The sequence below is a fragment of the Sapajus apella genome, unplaced genomic scaffold (assembly GCF_009761245.1).
Source record: "Sapajus apella isolate SASKATOON/1434 unplaced genomic scaffold, GSC_monkey_1.0 scaffold48, whole genome shotgun sequence".
Lineage (NCBI taxonomy): Eukaryota > Metazoa > Chordata > Mammalia > Primates > Cebidae > Sapajus > Sapajus apella.
Genome location: NW_022436988.1, coordinates 1,556,063 through 1,572,893, shown reverse-complemented (window position 1 = coordinate 1,572,893; position 16,831 = coordinate 1,556,063). Strand labels below are relative to the sequence as shown.

The following is a 16,831-nucleotide window of genomic DNA, read 5'->3' as shown; positions in this document are numbered from 1 at the left end:
ACGTGTTTTTATGTATTTTCAAGGCTGTGTGAACAGAGGGATTCTAGTGTTTGTCCAAGGCTGTAACAGCTCTCCGGCACTTTGATGTTCTCAGCTGGATGGACTCAAGAGCAAAAGTTCCCAAGGGTGGGAACTGTTCAGGCCTGGGTGACTGAGGCTCGTGGAGACACGCAATGCCTGCAGTCCATTCTGCAGTGTCCAGGGGAAGAACATGGATGCTGTAGGTTTCTCCTCTTTACAGCAAGGAAGTTTTTAACTCAATACTAAAGGGAAAGTCTCAAGGAGACCAAAAGGCACCCCTTCCAGCGCTTCCATAAAAAGAAGTTCTGTTTCTCTAAGACAATGATGTTCAAAGTGCTCCTAGGATGTTTGGAGTCAAGCGTCTCTGACGATTTATAAAATTTATGGGGCTATGTACCTAAGAGGTATGGCCTGGACAGCATGTATGTCACATCAATGGAAACGGCCACATGCCCGGCAGGGAGGTCGAGTCTGTACTCCTCTCATCATCCACGGCACCTGCCAGGATGCAGCTGGGGTACAGAATCCAGGGCATGACAGGCAGTGGGGAGCTGTGTGGAGTGGGCGCCAGGGCGGCGGGAGGTACTCACTGCACAGCTGCTCGATGGTGGCCCACTGCTCAGATCTCTTCCATGTCTGGGCGAGCTCCTCGTTTCTGGTCCGAACGGCCTCCAGCAGCAAGCTGATGCTGTCCTGCAAGAAGCCGAAAGGAAGGCTCCACCTCACTGTGCCTGAGGCGGGCAGCTTCCTCCAACAGGTTTCTTTTTCCCCAACACCAAGATGTATTTTTGAGGAAATTTTAAAAATCTTACAGGCTATCACTATAAAATGCAAACTGCCAATCCTTCCCAAAAGCCCCTAGCAGGCATCTGTGACTCTGCCATGAGCTGGCGGCACTCGACAGCCCAGAGGATGAGCGATCATGCCTCTGTCCCGGAGGCTGGGCAGAGGGGCAGGAGCCCTGGCTGTAAGCCACGTCCCACCCCACGTTTCATCCCCTGCCTCCTTCTCTTCTCCATCACGTCTGGAAAAATGCACTCTCTATCCTGGCCTTCCAGGGTCAAAGTGCAGGGGATTCAAATAATGCATTAAGGCCAGGCATGGTGGCTCACACCTGTAATCCCAGCACTTTGGGAGGCCAGGGCAGGGGATCACCTGAGGTCCGGAGTTTGAGACCAGCCTGACCAACATGGAGAAACCCCGTCTCTACTAAAAATACAAAATTAGCTCAGCATGGTGGTGGGTGCCCGTAATCCCAGCTACTTGGAGGATGAGGCAGAAGAATTGCTTAAACCCAGGAGATGGAAGTTGCAGGAAGCCAAGATCATGCCAATGCACTCCAGTATGGGTGACAGGCGAGACTCCGCCTCAAAAAATAAAAAATAAATAATACATTAATATATGAGAAACAAATAAAGCCTTCAGGGGCTCTCAGCACCTCCAGAGAATGTCTTCCAACAGTGGACTGCTAAAACAGCGCAGTTTACTGGCAGGGTGGCTCTGGTGTCCACACAGATGAGCAACAGCTGAACCTGGGAGTAGGAGCTGCAGCTCCCTGGGCTGACTGGGGAAGGCACAGGCAGCAGGAAGAGGCACAGGGTGCCTGATGTCAAATATCCGAGTGGGTGGTTTTGAGACAAAATGCAGACACAAAATAAACTAGTAAGAACAGCTAGAGGCTGCCTGACAGAGAAAAGCCCTGGGAGGGAGGAACCTCTGCATTCTGTCTCTTCAGGGAAAGGTTCTGACTCAGAGGCATAGCGGCTCAGAAATAACGTGCTCCTTTCTCTTTGGCATTTCCTGTCGGCTTGAGCAGAAAAGAAAACGCCAAAGTAGGACACGTGCACACAGCACACGCGAGACACCATGTGGGGGCTGCTGCCCACAGCCCCCACACTGCCCAGGGCAGCCGCTTCTGCAAAGCACTCGCCCTCTTTTCCCCCCACAGTGCATCTTAAAAATGCCAACAGTGCAGCTGTGAGCTTGGGGTCTGGAAGCTGGCCAAGCCTTCTGGGCCAAGGTAATAAAACCAGAGTTGAGTCAGGAGGAGGGGGGTTATCAGTAAAAGGCAGAGGCTGTGACTCTGAAACTGTTAGGATAGGAATTTTTAAACTGTGCTACCTCCAATGCTAGAGGCAGAGCTAAATCACTTCTGCTTCCTGTTCAGTTCTAACAGATGAAACCTTACTTCCTCATAGAGGTGTGGACACTTAATGAAAACGCTAAAGGTGAAAAAATTCATCTATCAACAAGCTCCTTGTGAAAAGCTGCTGCCTACACACTGCCCACAGGACGTAACCCCAAGCTTTGGCCCAGTTTCCCAGCCACACACGCTCTGGTCTGTGAGGAAAGAAAGCAAGACACAGGTGTCTCCTCACAGGCAAAGCCCGCTGGGGGACTGCCGTCCTGAGCGAAGTACTGAGGCGGACGCCACACTCGGGCATGTACCTGCAGAGGCATAACTTCATTGGTGACCAGGAACAGCAGGAGGTGGAAATCTGAGATGGTATCCAAGAACACGGATGAGGTATTCTGGGACAAATAGGTGGCCAAGCTATGGAAGTCCTAGAGAGAAGGGAATAAACATGAATGTTGCATACAGTTCCCCAGTGCCAGACCCCGAAACAGTCATTTCCTACTAAGAGGCAACTCAATACAGTACACTGAATGCTGAGACACGCCTCTCCCTCTCCCTCTGCAGCCACGGATGGGGTCCAAGAAAGAGGAGCAGGCAGCGCAAAGCAAGCTCTTGCCCACTTCTCCCAAGAAGATGCTCTCAGCACACCTGATGAGGCAGGTGTCCAAGAAGACACGCTTGTAAAGCTGACTCAGACTGGCCAGGTGCAGAGGCTAACACTGTAATCCCAGCACTTCGGGAGGCGGAGGTGGGCAGGTCACTTGTGGTGAAGAGTTTAAGACCAGCCTGGCAAACATGGTGAAACACCATCTCTACTAAAAATACAAAAATCTTAGCCCGGCATGGTGGAGCCCTCCTACAATCCCAGCTACTCGGGAGACCGATGCAGAAGAATCGTTGGAACTCGGGAGGTGGAGGTTGTAGCGAGCTGAGATTGCACCACTGCACTCCAGCCTGGGTGATAGAGTGAGACACCATCTCAAAAAAAAAAGGGGGTGGAAAAAAAGCTGACTCAGACAGAGACAGAGTCAAACAGATGGAATGTGCCCTGGCCCCCAGGTGGAAAGTGGGCTGTGAGAGGGTCCCAGGGCCCGCTGTGGGCCGGGAGATGCCTCTGGCTTTTCCTGTTGAGCTCTATTCTCCATCTCTGGCGGCAGGACAGTGAGAGGGAGGAATGCACAGGGCAGCCGTAATGCAGCACCGACGCCTTCAGCGGACCAAACAGAGAGCTTCAAGAGTATACCCCCCTTGAAGCTGGCTCTGCACCTCTACAAGCACCCCAAGTTCCCTGGGCGGATGGGCAGTGAGGGGACCAAAGCATAGAAGCAGCTTTGTCAGCTGCTGAAGAAAGCCTCATTACAGACATTCTTTGACCACCTTCTGAAATGTCTGTTAACAAGTCATGATTTCAGAACAACCGTATGTACACAGACTGTCTACACAGTATGCAGGAAACATGAGAGCAAATTGGACCTGGCCTGATGAACCGATCTGCCGGCGAGAGCAGAGGCCAACACAGGAGCCACGCTAAGCCGCAGATCAATACCACATGTTGGAAAGCTGAGGCCAGGCCGAAAGGGGGCACACAGCCTCAAGGTGCCCAAGAAAGGCAGCAGGTCACCAGGCAGGGGCCAGGCCAAACCAACAGTGACGAGGCTGCTGGCAGACGACACAAAGTGACACATTTGGGAAAATTACAAGATCCACGCAGGATGTGCTTCTGGCCAGTCTGAGGCTATCAGGGGATTAGCCTTTGTGGCCATCCATCACCCGGCCATAAGGAGGGTGTCCACGTGACCAACAGTGCTCCACAGCAGGCCCTAGCTGGCCTGTCACTAGAATGAATCAGGAGCGTTTGAAAGCTTGATGTTTTCTGGAAAAACAATACTGACACTAGGTAAGCAATCAGCAGGTACCTTAAATTATGTTTCTAAAGACAAAGAGCTTACCTGTGTCTCACCCAATACATCCCGGTTTTCAATAGGAAATGGATTTTGTGAAATAGAAAAAGTGTAAACTGGATCCTTGGGGAAAGTTGTTGTAATCTAATGAAGAAACACACAAACCCATGATGAATTAGGCTGAAGATGGTGTGGCCAACTCCCAGCCAGCCCAGAGCACCTCCCAGAGCCCGAGTTAACGACTGACTCCCGGCAATTCTCAGAGAGTTCTCTACAAGCTCTCTATCAAAGGGAACCATTATCTATTAGTGTCATCCCTAAATGAAAACTCTGAAACTCTGCCATGCTGGAAGCAAACTACATCACGTCCGGGCACAGCCTTGCCAACAGCAGCGCTGGGACTCCCCCCACGGCACAGCTTCCCTTGAGTCACACAGATTCTCTCTCTCTGCTACGGAGGAAGTAAAGGCTGGTTTGGGCCCTTGTCCAGGCGATGAGAAGGGAATGGAGGAGGCCAGGAGGCCATCTCAGGAGCTGACTTTGCTCAGGAGAAATTTGTGTCATTGGGTTTGGAAGGCAAATGAAAAATCAGCCAGTCAGCTTTCAAGAAACAAAGCACCCTCCGGCCAGCTTGCTAAGCCCCTTCTGAATGCTGGGAGCCACTCCACGGAGCTGTGGGCTTTTCCAGGCAGGGGTGAATACAACAGGCCTTAGAGAAACAGTGAGCTCAGAGCTGTTATCCAAAGGCCAGCTAAGTCCTTCACTGGCTCAGACATGCCTTAATGACAACAGAGAGCATTTTACACCTAACATATAATCAATAGAAGGTACAGGGACAGTGGTAAATGTGCATGAATCAATAGAAATATAGGTTTTACTCTTTGTGACAGACACACCCCCCAACAGAAGCACCCGACTTGGGTTGATGCTGCTTTCCTCTGCAACACAACAGCGGCAGCAGGAGTCACACCTCTTCCAGATTTAGGGGAACTGTTCTGGGTCCTCTGGGACTACTTCTAAAGAGCGAGTGTGGTTCTGGTCTGTTTTCTGCATCAGCAAAGGCAGTGAGCTGTAGAGCTGGCGGGCCCGGGATTTGCTGTGCCAGCACCAGCCGCTCTAGAAGGACAGCTGAGCCGCTGGCAGCATCTCTGGCCTGAGCTGGCCCTCCATGGGCAAGTGGCGGGGCGGGGCATGAAGACTCGGCCACAGTGCCATGTTTCAGCTACATGGCCTCGTCAGTTAGGGATCCTGAGCCTCACTTTTATTATTCTTCGAGACAGAGACGATTGAAGTACTCGCCTCCTGGGTGCCTGGCACGGGGTTTGGCAGACACAGTGTTGGTACGCACAGTGTTGGTACGCACAGTGCTGGGTACCAGCTGAAGACAGGGGAAGTGCTGACCTCCTGCACAGACAGAAGCCTGGCCAGCTCGGCCGCCTCCTTTGGGAAGGGCTAGAAATGGTGAGGGTGGCACCCCCAGAACACGTGTTGGTGAGAGAGCTAGTGGGACCAAGAGGGGGTTTCGCTGGCCTTGTAACTGGCCCTTGGAGGGCAACAGAACCAAAATCCACATAGCCCATCCCAGAGGTCCCAGTGCGGGGAATCAGCTCACATCTTACCCTGAAGCCATTTCTCTTACCCTACCCATCATCTATCAGCTATATAATGCCCCCAGAACCCACAATGACACCCCAGGAACACTGGTCAGTGCCCTTTCCTGCCTGCCCAGCCACTCCACCCAAGCTTTCAGAACCTTGGGCCCAGGCCAGTGTCTGTGGCCTGGGGCTGGGCACAGAGCTTGACACACCTCTCTGGGCACCTGCTCTCAAGGACTCCCCACGTCTCACTTCCACAGGGTCAAGGAGCTTGGGCACCATGGGGCAGAATGCTATCCCACAAGCAAATGCTTCTGAAAAACTGCACTAAGGCAAAAACTTAACTTCCTTATAAAAGAAAAGGAAAGGGGTGGGGAGGCCGCTTGGGGGAGAAGACCTGAGAAAGCTGGTTTTAAATCATGCCGGCTCCTCCTGGGTGTATGCTCCATCAATCTGTTTTCACCTTAATTACACCCTAGGTAGTCTAAAAACCAGATGCCTTCACGGCCTAGGTAATAAATATGTTCTCGGGAGCTGTCAGTTGGAATGGAGCAGCAACGGGCTTGGCTCGTGGGGACCCACTGCTCTGAATGCAATGATATTTTACTGCCTGAATCACATGCCCATCCGAGTTCAAATGCAGCCTGAATAGATCCTGGCATGGCAGTGGCATAGAAAATGAGCTGCCTCCCGTCTGCTTTGGACAGCTCTGGTAGGGGTGATGCACTGGCTGCTGCAAAGGCTCATCCTGCCATCCTCGCTGCCCCATGGCCAATGGCACAGCCACGTCTCCATGACCATAAAATGCCTCCAGAAAGGAGCTGAGATGCAGGGAAGATGTGGAAGAGCCAGGGACCTCTGTGGTTCCTGGAGTTCCAGCCAGTAAACCATGCTGAGCCCTAATTCAGTCACACTGAGTCACAGGCGTGTCCCCTGGGGACCAGCCTGCACAGCGTGGCCGAGATCCACTGTGGGCTGCGGCAGCTGTGCTGGGCCAGGGCAGCACCTGCATGGATAAGCTCCATGCTCTGGTGACTGGAGACCCAAGCAACGGGGTTTGCTGCCTCCCAGAGGCTGCCTGGCCTGGGGTCGCTGATCCTTTGTACTTTAGTACGGAGACGGTTAACCTCCAGGTTGATGTCAAGGAAATAAAAACCTGAAACTAAAACAAAAAGCCCTTAAAACTGTGAGCACTGCCGGGCGTGGTGGCTCACACCTGTAATCCCAGCACTTTGGGAGGCCGAGGCGGGTGGATCACGAGGTCAGGAGTTCAAGACCAGACTGGCCAACATGGTGAAACCCCGTCTCTACTAAAAAATACAAAAATTAGCTGGGCATGGTGGCTTGTACCTGTAATCCCAGCTATTTGGGAGGCTGAGGTAGGAGAACTGCTTGAACTGGGACCCAAGAGGTGGAGGTTGCAGTGAGCTGAGATCGAGCCATTGCACTCCAGTCTGGGCTACAGAGCGAGACTCCATCTCAAAAAACAAAAACAAAACAAAAAAACATGAGCATTTTAGCAACACCACATGCTCAGTGATTCGACAACCACTTCCTGGGTGCCTGTTCTGGGGTGGGCCCTGCATGAGGCAGAAGGTGCCTTAAATTGCAGCCTCCTCCTGTGAGCAGCCACCACCCAGCAGTCCCACCTCCAAAGCACCTGATGGGCCCGTCTACCCAGGCTGTGCCGGTGGGGAGGTGGGGGAGGACACTTACGTCTATGATCAGATACTCCACAGGCAGGGGTCGGGCCAGCTGGGTGATCTCGTTGCCAAACTTGTCTACATCCTGCAACAGTCAGAGGGGAACGGTGGTGAGCAAAGGCAATCAGGGTGATGATTTTCCTTTCACACACTCGTCTTCCTTTTTAAATTACTTCAAACCTTACTGAAGTTCCCCCATTTCTTGGAGTTCCTTATTATAACCACAGCCTGAGAAAGCGGCCAGCCTCTCAGGCACTGGGACTCTCCACTGGGAGAGCACGCCAAACGCCTCCCCTCCACCCGCGGTACTCGCCTGGCACTCAGGTATAATCTGCAACAGGCAGAAGGGCCTGAGCTTCCCTCAGGCTGGACCCGTGCCCCTTCTATCCTCTGAAAGCACAAGAAGCCTCACAGTCTGAATGCTAACTCTCATTATCTTTCTCACACCTCTGAAAACCTGACTTTCCAGAAACCAAGTACTTGGACATGAATAAAATAAAGGCACGCACAAATGAGCGCACACACAAACACGAAGACATGGGAACCCCACACCAATCTGTCAAAGTCTCAACTTGTTTTGCTTTGTCAGATGCACAGAACATAAAGTTTAATTATGGGGAAAAACGGCCAGCATATGTTCATTAATCATAAAATGACAATTAGATCTGATTTATGTCAAACATGCTGAGTTCAAACAGAGCACCAGGAATAAATTCATAAGAACCAAAGCTTTTCATTAAAGATTCTGCAAGAGGGGGTCATATTTTCTATCTAAATCATCACTTAACATTATATAAATCATTCATTAAGTCATCCATAAATTATACATCCATAATTTCCAATTATAGGGCCTTACATAAAAGTTTATGTTTATTGGAGCTCTCAGACCCGAAATGACTGCCAAGCAAATCTCCCTGAGGTGTGCAGGGCGATGGGAGGCCACCCCCAGCACAACCACACTTTCCTGGGGACATCAGGGAGCCACACTGTCTTTTGAGACAATCATCACAAGCTGTTCCGCAGTCAAAGCAAGCCCATCATCCTAATGAGAAGCCCAGGCCCCATCTGGCCCTTGGCCCTGTTCCTTGCTTGAAAATTAAATTTTCTGGCTGGTGCAAAGGTGCTGAGTTATCTCAGTTGATTGTTCACAGTCAGCTACAAACCCAACGCCTTGTTCTACTCCTTCCCCCTCCTCACTACTGTACTTAACTAGTCTTAAAAAATAATAACAAAACAAAATTTTAATTCAATTTCTGGCCTGAAATGTGTCTCAGTGATCCATACCCTCATGCCTTTTCACTACTCACAGTTAGAGAGCTGCCAACAAGAACTTGCCTCTACCCTCCCAGAAAAAAATGGTCTGAATACTTGCATTGCAACCAATCTTTCTGGGAAGGTAGGAGAACGAACCTGGACTCTATTTCCAGTTCACATATTGCTCCCCACCCCATCAAAGGCCACTTTCCTGCAAATACACGGCTCTGCGCTGTTTGCCTTCCTTGGACACTGAAATGACTTTCCATCGACTTGGGTGAGAATCCTGTGTCCGCCTTCCATGTGATGAATGGCTGCCACAGTCAGGACAGGCTTCCCCATTCTGAGCTCTGTTGGCTGGGATGGGGTACTAAAGACGTGGGGCCTACTTCGTGGGGTCCTGGGGCCCTAAAAGAGGTGGTTTCTCAATGGAGACTTGGTAGGAGGCAAAAATCAAATTCAATCAAACTAAATCACCATTTCCAAAACACACGCTTGCCCCTACAAGAAATAACCTGCAACAACTCACACATAATTAGCCCATCTGGAATTCATCTTCAAATCTAATTAAGCTCTAATATGCAGGAACATTTTTCCAACACCTGTTCACTTTAATCTCCCCCTCTAGGGATTTTTCTTGTAAATGCCCCTCTCTCTTTTTGTGTCCTGCTATTCTCTTTCAAACTTAACTACCCAACTGTACCTTTCCCAGTCCCCCGGAAAATAAAGGTATCGCATCCCCCTTTTCTCCCTGGGGGAAAAACAGGGAACGTCTATCTCTCCCCCAAGCCTTCACTCAGATGTTTTCGCCAGCCAATCCCTAGGCCTACACACCAGTTTAAAAGGCAATTACTTTTTATGGGCCTTAGCAAATGTCAGTTGGAATGGGCTGGGAGGAGGATGTCTTAATTCTAAGTTTGGCAGCCGTCAAAGTGTCAGCAGCTTTATCTCCACCTGGAGCGAGGCACTGGGAAGTCGGAGTTTGGGGCCCCCAACACCCCGCCACTCACCACAGGCCACTTCTGGAAGCAGTGGCGACAAGGTCTTGACACCAAAAGAAATCCAGAGATAGATGTCTTTGCTAGTTCATAAGCATGTGGGCTGCCCGCGCACGGTGGCTCACGTCTGTGATCCTAGCGATTTGGGAGGCTGAGGTCAGGAGTTTGAGACCAACCTGGATAACATGGCAAAACTCCATCTCTACCAAAAATACAAAATTTAGCTGGGTGTGGTGGCACGCACCTGTAATCCCAGCTACTCAGGGGGGCTGAGGCACAAGAATCACTTGAACCTGGGAGGCAGAGGTTGCAGTAAGCCGAGATCACACTACTGTACTCCAGCCTGGGTGACAGAACAAGACTGTCTCAAAAAAACAAACAAACAAAAAACCACAAAAGCATTTGGGCTTTGTGCCAGGACAACAGTGAATTCCACTGATTGAATGGCATCACCCTGTTTTAGAAAAGGTAAATAAAATCCTAGATGTGTTCTAAGAACTGGCAGGACGGGGCACAAATGACACCAGGATCTGAGCCATCACAGGATAACTCAGAAAACGCAAAGGTCTCCAACACACTCGGTTTCTTAAAGCACCACTGCTTAGAAAATAGTCCAGTCCGTGTGCAACGACAGAGCACCTGTCAGATGCACATAGAACCAGCAGCTGGCATTTCTCAGGGGCCAGCTGTGTGCACAGAGCCACTGGGTCCTCACAGCCACAATGGTCACAGGCCCTACTGCTGTCGCTGACATATGGCAAGACAGGAAGGGTTACAAAGATGACAGTTACAAGGGCGCTTGGTGAGGACCGCTAGACACTGGGCCCCCCATGCCATGTGCACAGGATCCCCGCCTCCCAAGTCATGTTGGGGCTTCGGGGCCAGGGCACATGCAGACCTCCCTCTTGCCTTTGGGGATCCTTGAAGTTGAGGCTCAGACCCCAACAGCAGCCTCACACTGAGTAAGACTCTCCACCTCACCGCAAGGGAAGATGCAAAACTTCCTCCTAGACTAGGAATACGCTATAAGTGATTCAGTCTTACTTCAGGTTCAAATAAGAAATTTAAAAAATAATAATACGGTAAGTGATTCAGAATCTCTTCTCTCAATAGCAGTCTCTTGACTAATTGATAAACTGTCCTGAATAATGCTGGAGGCAAACACAATCTCCTATGAGTGAAAACGCTTATTTAAAAAAGTTGCGAGCTGCTGGGTCTCGTCCCAACAAATACGAAGGCAAATTATGGCGCTACAGCAAACAGCAGCTTGGTAACAACAAAGGAGTAGACTGCAGGTAAGCTGCACAGAGGACGATGTCCCGAAATAAGATATGAGGAGACACAGATCCTTTGGTTTACAATGAGCAGGACTAGCTCAGCCAGGCGAACATCTGGAAACGCACAAAGCTAGATTCCTACATGTGCCAATATCATGCATAAATGGATTATGGATCTCAAAGTAAAATAAAACCCCAAAAGCACACAAAGAGTATGTAGGGAGATGCACAGCTCTGAGGTAAGGTATACAGTTGGCCGCTGCACAACGCAGGTTTGAACTGAGCAGGTCCACCTATAGGCAGACTTTTTCAACCAACACAGGTTGAAAATACGGTATTCGCGGGATGGGAAACTCATGTGTACGGAGGTCTAACGTTACATACGAGCAACGTGGAAGGGCCCACGTTGGGGCGTGAGTGCACGTGGACTTGATACACGGAGGTCCTGGAACCAATCCTCCGTGTCAGCTGAGGGACAACTGTACTCCCTAAGTACAATAACAATGGTAAAACTGCAGGAAAAAGAGATTAAGGTATCTTTGAAGTCAGAAAATATTTCAGCTTCTTTGTATAAAAGACAAAGAATGAAAACCTGGCATGTGTTTGCAACATACGACAATGGGTTAATATACAAGGACATCACAAATGGATGCCAAAAATGATGAATCACCTTACAAATACCTAAGCACACAGAGAGGCAATTCACAAAGAAATAGCACAAGAGGCTCCCTGTGGTCAAAGCAGCACAGGGCAGGGTCCAGGGCTGGCCTCGCCCTTGCCAGCTTCACAGGCGCGGGGGAAAGGCTGGCCTGCAGCACCACCCACAAGTGTCCACTCGCCACCTTCCTGGGGGGAATGTGGGAGGACACACAGAACCTTCAAGTACACAGTAAGCTTCGGCAACATAATCCTAGTTCTGGGAACACATACCAAGAAATTTAAAGCATGCACGAAGAATGAGGTACAGGGTCCACCAAGTGCTGTTCACAGCGCCAGATGCCAGAACAACCCCATGGCCTGCTGAGTAGGCAACGCCTGGCCGCAGCAAGGGGCGTGGATTCCTCAGAGATGTCCTCTGGCCCCTCCACAGCCAGCTCCTTGAAGGAATGCTATCCCCTTGCTGCTTCCATGCCCCCTTGGCTCCCCACAGGGAGCCTTAGCACTGTCCCTTGGCACCAGGACATCACCCTCCCACCTCTCCCAGACCCTTCTCCTTGATCTCGAGAGCAGCGATCCTTGGAGTTGCTCAATGCCCTCTTCTCTTGTCCCTCTGAACCACAGCTTGCCTCATCTACTTCTGGGTTAATTTAGGGTTTCTACACAGAGTCTGAAAAGGGCATTACTGGCCCATATCTCTTGCCTGAGCTTCCAGACCTGAGTACTGGCAACTCCACATGCTGGCACCTGGGCTCACTATCCTCCCACACAGACCCACGGCTCTACTCTGGCACCAGTGCCAGCCCTGCTCCTCCAAGCCAGGAACCTGGCTTGAGCCTGTGCTCCTCTCTGCGCCCGTGCCAGGCCTCCGAAGCTCTCATTCCCAGCACACCATCCCTGTCTCCAAGGCCACAGGGAACTGACACATGGCCTGGATTACCAACATCATCATCTTCTCACTGGGCTCCCCAACTCCAAACTGCTCACCACACTGCAGTCCAGGATGGGTCTTCTACAGCAGGACCTCCCCTGCCCACCTCACCCGGCTGGCAACACTTGTCCACTGCCTCTCCTACCTGGATTTCAGCCCCACTCACTCCTCTAACCTTGCTGCCTTCCCCTGACTCAGGCGACTGGCATCCAATGCCTGGATTGTTGCGAAATCTTCCTGCCTCCAGACCACCCCTCCTGCCACCTGCAATAGGAATATTCCAGAAGCCACTTTCCATGGCCTCCCGCTGTCTGCCACAAGCCACTCCAGCTAGGGTGCATGTTGTGCTCTCCAGATACATGGCCTCAGCAGGTCCCACTCCACCTGGCTTCCTCTCACACACTCGTCTCAGCACTGTGAACGGCCACCTGGGCATGCCCTCCTCCCCAACAGGACACCTCCACAGAATCTGTAAGGAGAGGGACCACGAGGGATCTGCTCACCATGGTGCCCCAGGCCCTAGGTCTAACACCTGACCCACAGGAAGTGCTCAACAGACACACAGTATGAACGGGGTGGACAGGGCGGACTGCAGCCCCAGGTGGTGATAGCATTAGAGACGCTATACACACAGAGGGCACCCAGACGCACAGGCGAAGCGTACTGGTCTGTTTCCTCAGTGCTGTAACACACTACCCCAGACTGGGTAACTTATAAAGGAAAGAGGTTTAATTGACTCACAGCATGGCTGGGGAGGCCACAGGAAACTTACTCTCATGGCAGAAGGCAAAGGAGAAGCAAGGCAGCCTCTTTGCAAGGCGACAGAAGAAGTGCTGTGCAAAGGGAAAAGGGTCCCTTGTAAATCCCACAAATCTTGTGAGAACGCACTCACTATCAAAAGAACAGGAATGGGGGAAACCACCCCCATGATTCAGTTATCTTCACCTTGCCTCTCCTTGACACGTGGGTGTTATGGGGATTACAAGTCAAGATGAGGTTTGGGTGGGGACACAAAGCCAAACCCTTTCACAAAGGGTGGTACGTGGGGGCGTCCATTTTCTTATCAATCTACAATATCTAATTGTTTTTTTTCCCCTGAGGCAGAGTCTCATTCTGTCGCCCAGGCTGGAGTGCAATTTTGGCTCACTGCAACCTTCACCTCAAGGGTTCAAGCCATTCTCCTGCCTCAGCCTCCTGAGTAGTTGGGATTACAAGCACATGACACCACACTAGGCTAATTTTTGTATTTTTAGTAGAGACGGGGTTTCCCCATGTTGGTTAGGCCGGTCTCAAACTCCTGACCTCATAATCTACCTGCCTCAGCCTCCCAAAATGCTGGGATTACAGGCATGAGCCACCGCATCTGGCCTTCAATATCTAATTTTTTCATAATAAATATACATTTGATTTCATACTTAAAATATTCCGGATTTATTTATTTACAGACAGAGTCTCACTTTGTTGCCCAGGCTGGAGTGTAGTGGTGCAATTAAAGCTCACTGCAGCCTCAAATGCCTGGGTTCAAGCAGTCCTCGTGCTTCAGCCTCCTGAGCAGCTGGGGCCACAGGTGCACGCAGCATAGACTGCACACACGTTAATTAGTTTAGCGTGGTGGCTCACACCTGAAATTCTAGCACTTTGGGAAGCAAGGTGGATGGATCACTTAAGGTCAAGAGTTTGAGACCAGCCTGGCCAACATGGAGAAACCCCTCTATACTTAAAAAAAAAAAAAAAAAAAAAAAAAGCCTGGCCAACATGGAGAAACCCCTCTATACTAAAAACAAAAAAAAAAAAAAAAAAACAAAAAAAAAACCAAAAAACATTCGCTGGCCATGGTGGTGGCATGGGCCTAGTGGGCGCCCATAATGGCAGCCCACGGCGAGACAACTGCTTGAACCTGGGAGGCAGAGGTTGCAGTGAGCTGAGATTGCACCACTGCACTCCAGCCTGGATGACACAGCAAGACTGTCTCAAAAATAAACTTTGAGCTGTCTGATGCACATGGCTCTTTAGATTTGAGACCCTACCTCTCCTGCTGCCAACCTTTCCCTCCTGCCTAGACAACACCCCCTTCACAAGTTATTGGTCTAAAAGGTGGTCTCCACTCCGGCCTCCCTTCCGCTGACCCTGTGGCTTCCCATGAGCAAGCTGACCATCAAACCTTCTGCATCCCATCCCTCCTGCCAGCTCTGCCCACCTCTGCCTCCCATTGTCATTGCATTGACCTGTCTCCAGATGCCCCAAAGCTGTCCCCGACACACAGATCGTTCCCTTCTGTGTGCCAATTAGTTCCTCTGTTGGACGCCAAGAAGCAGTACACACCCTTGCCAGTATTTCCTTCAGGTTAATAAAAACCCAAACAAGAATACTACTCAATCCCGATTAACACATTGGTGACTGTCCTTTGTTCTTTCCCTTGCAGAGAAACTCCCTGAAAGAGCCATGCAGCTTGCTGATGTGAGCTCACTCTCAGCAGGCGCTCGCCCTCTACTCAGCCAGGCTCATCAACGCTCCTGGCATCCCTGAGCTGCTCAGGCAAAGCCTCCTCTCCAGACTCATCAAGAGCTCCTTTCTTGCCTGCCTCCCAGGGAGCTGTGCTCCTGCCCCTCCTCCCCAGCTCCTGTCCCCTGGTGAGCTCTCCACCTTTCTTCCCCCAAGGAGAGGTTCTCCTCAGCCATCCCCTCCAGGATGGGCCACCGGCTTCTCACCAGCCTTTGAACACCACCCCAACACCATCTGTGCCACGTCCTCTCCTGAGCAACATGCTCACCTCAGATCTCCTGCCTTCCAACCCGGCCTGAAGACCCTGGAGTCCGCCTGCCTCTCCTTTTGTTCACACCGCCATTCAGCCTCCTTACTACTGCATGGCCATGTCTGCCTTTTACCCTCATCTCCTATTCTAGCTCCCAGCCCAGTAGCCAGAGGGATCGTCTCACAGCCTGCGCACAGCCCTCTCCCTTCAGCACCTTTCAGGAGCCCCCATCTCACTTCCAACCAGAGATTCAGCCTCCAGGGGCCTTTCCCACCTCTGCCCCAGGAGGCCACCCTGCTTGTCACTCTCTGTGCTGGGAACAGGCTGCGGCTTCTGTCTGAACAATCTCCTCTAGACATCCCCAGAGCCGCTCTGTCCATCAACACCTTCTCTCCCCCCAGGACTCGGCCCTCCACAGCACTCCAAGCTTCTCGGCCTTCCGCTGTGGCGGCCCACCTCCCCTGTTGAGGCAGCCTTCCCAATACAGGGAGCCCCACTCCATTCTCGGTGAATCCCAGGGCCTGGCAATTCACAGGTGTTCCCTAAACACCAGAAATGGATGCTGTGAGCGCATCACATAGTGATCAGGTCAGTGCTATCAAGGGCTTGACCACCCAAACACAGTAGCTTCCACTTCCCAGCAGTGTGGAGCAGGGAGAAAAGCCCGCTCAGCTACAAGGGGTCCAGACTCAGCTTCTCACGCCCAAGCAGGCCTGGTGCCTGCTGGAGGCTCAGGGGCCCAGGGCAAGAGCTGGGGGCCTGGGAGAGACGTAAAGATACAAAATCCCCAGCAGCCCTGGGCCAGCCCACCCCTGGGCTCACACTCCTCAGACTGTTTCCTCATGACTAAAGAAGAAAATGGAGATTTTAAAAAACAGGCTGGGGCCGGGAGGATTGGCTCACGCCTGTAATCCCAGCACTTTGTGAGGCCGAGGTGGGCGTATCACTTGAGGTCAGGAGATCGGGAGCAGCTGGCCAACATGGTGAAACCCTGTCTCTACTAAAAATACAAAAATCAGCTGGGTGTGCAGGCACATGCCTGTAATCCCAGCTACTTGGGAGGCTGAGGCAGGAGAATTGCTTGAACCCAGGAGGCGGGGGTTGCAGCAAGCCAAGATTGCGCCATTGCACTCCAGCCCAGGAGAAGCAGCAAGACTCCGCCTCAAACAAACAGGCTGAGAGCAATGGCTCATGCCTTAATCCCAGCACTTTGGGAGGCTGAGGTGGGCAGATCACCTGAGGTAAGGGGTTCAAGACCAGCCTGACCAACATGGTGAAATCCCATCACTACTAAAAATAAAAAATAATTGCCGGGCGCGGTGGCTCACGCCTGTAATCCCAGCACTTTGGGAGGCTGAGACGGGTGGATCACGAGGTCAAGAGATCGAGACCATCCTGGTCAACATGGTGAAACCCCGTCTCTACTAAAACTACAAAATATTAGCTGGGCATGGTGGCGCGTGCCTGTAATCCCAGCTACTCAGGAGGCTGAGGCAGGAGAATTGCCTGAACCTAGGAGGCGGAGGTTGTGGTGAGCCGAGATCGCGCCATTGCACTCCAGCCTGGGCAACAAGAGCGAAACTCCGTCTCAAAAAAAAAAAAAAA

The 16,831-nt window shown here is 51.4% G+C and overlaps 1 protein-coding gene across 3 annotated transcripts in view; it reads right to left on the bottom strand.

Annotated features, from left to right (window-relative positions):
• Window positions 1-16,831, bottom strand: part of NPLOC4 (NPL4 homolog, ubiquitin recognition factor) — a 74,051-nt gene that overhangs the window by 7,544 nt on the left and 49,676 nt on the right. For all 3 annotated transcript variants that reach the window (XM_032241352.1, XM_032241350.1, XM_032241351.1), the window contains 4 exons: window positions 7,371-7,442; window positions 4,108-4,203; window positions 2,470-2,586; window positions 612-714 (listed from right to left, as the gene is read on the bottom strand). In XM_032241352.1, coding sequence (XP_032097243.1) covers window positions 612-714; window positions 2,470-2,586; window positions 4,108-4,203; window positions 7,371-7,442 — 388 coding nt within the window. The remainder of the gene's footprint in view (window positions 1-611; window positions 715-2,469; window positions 2,587-4,107; window positions 4,204-7,370; window positions 7,443-16,831) is intronic.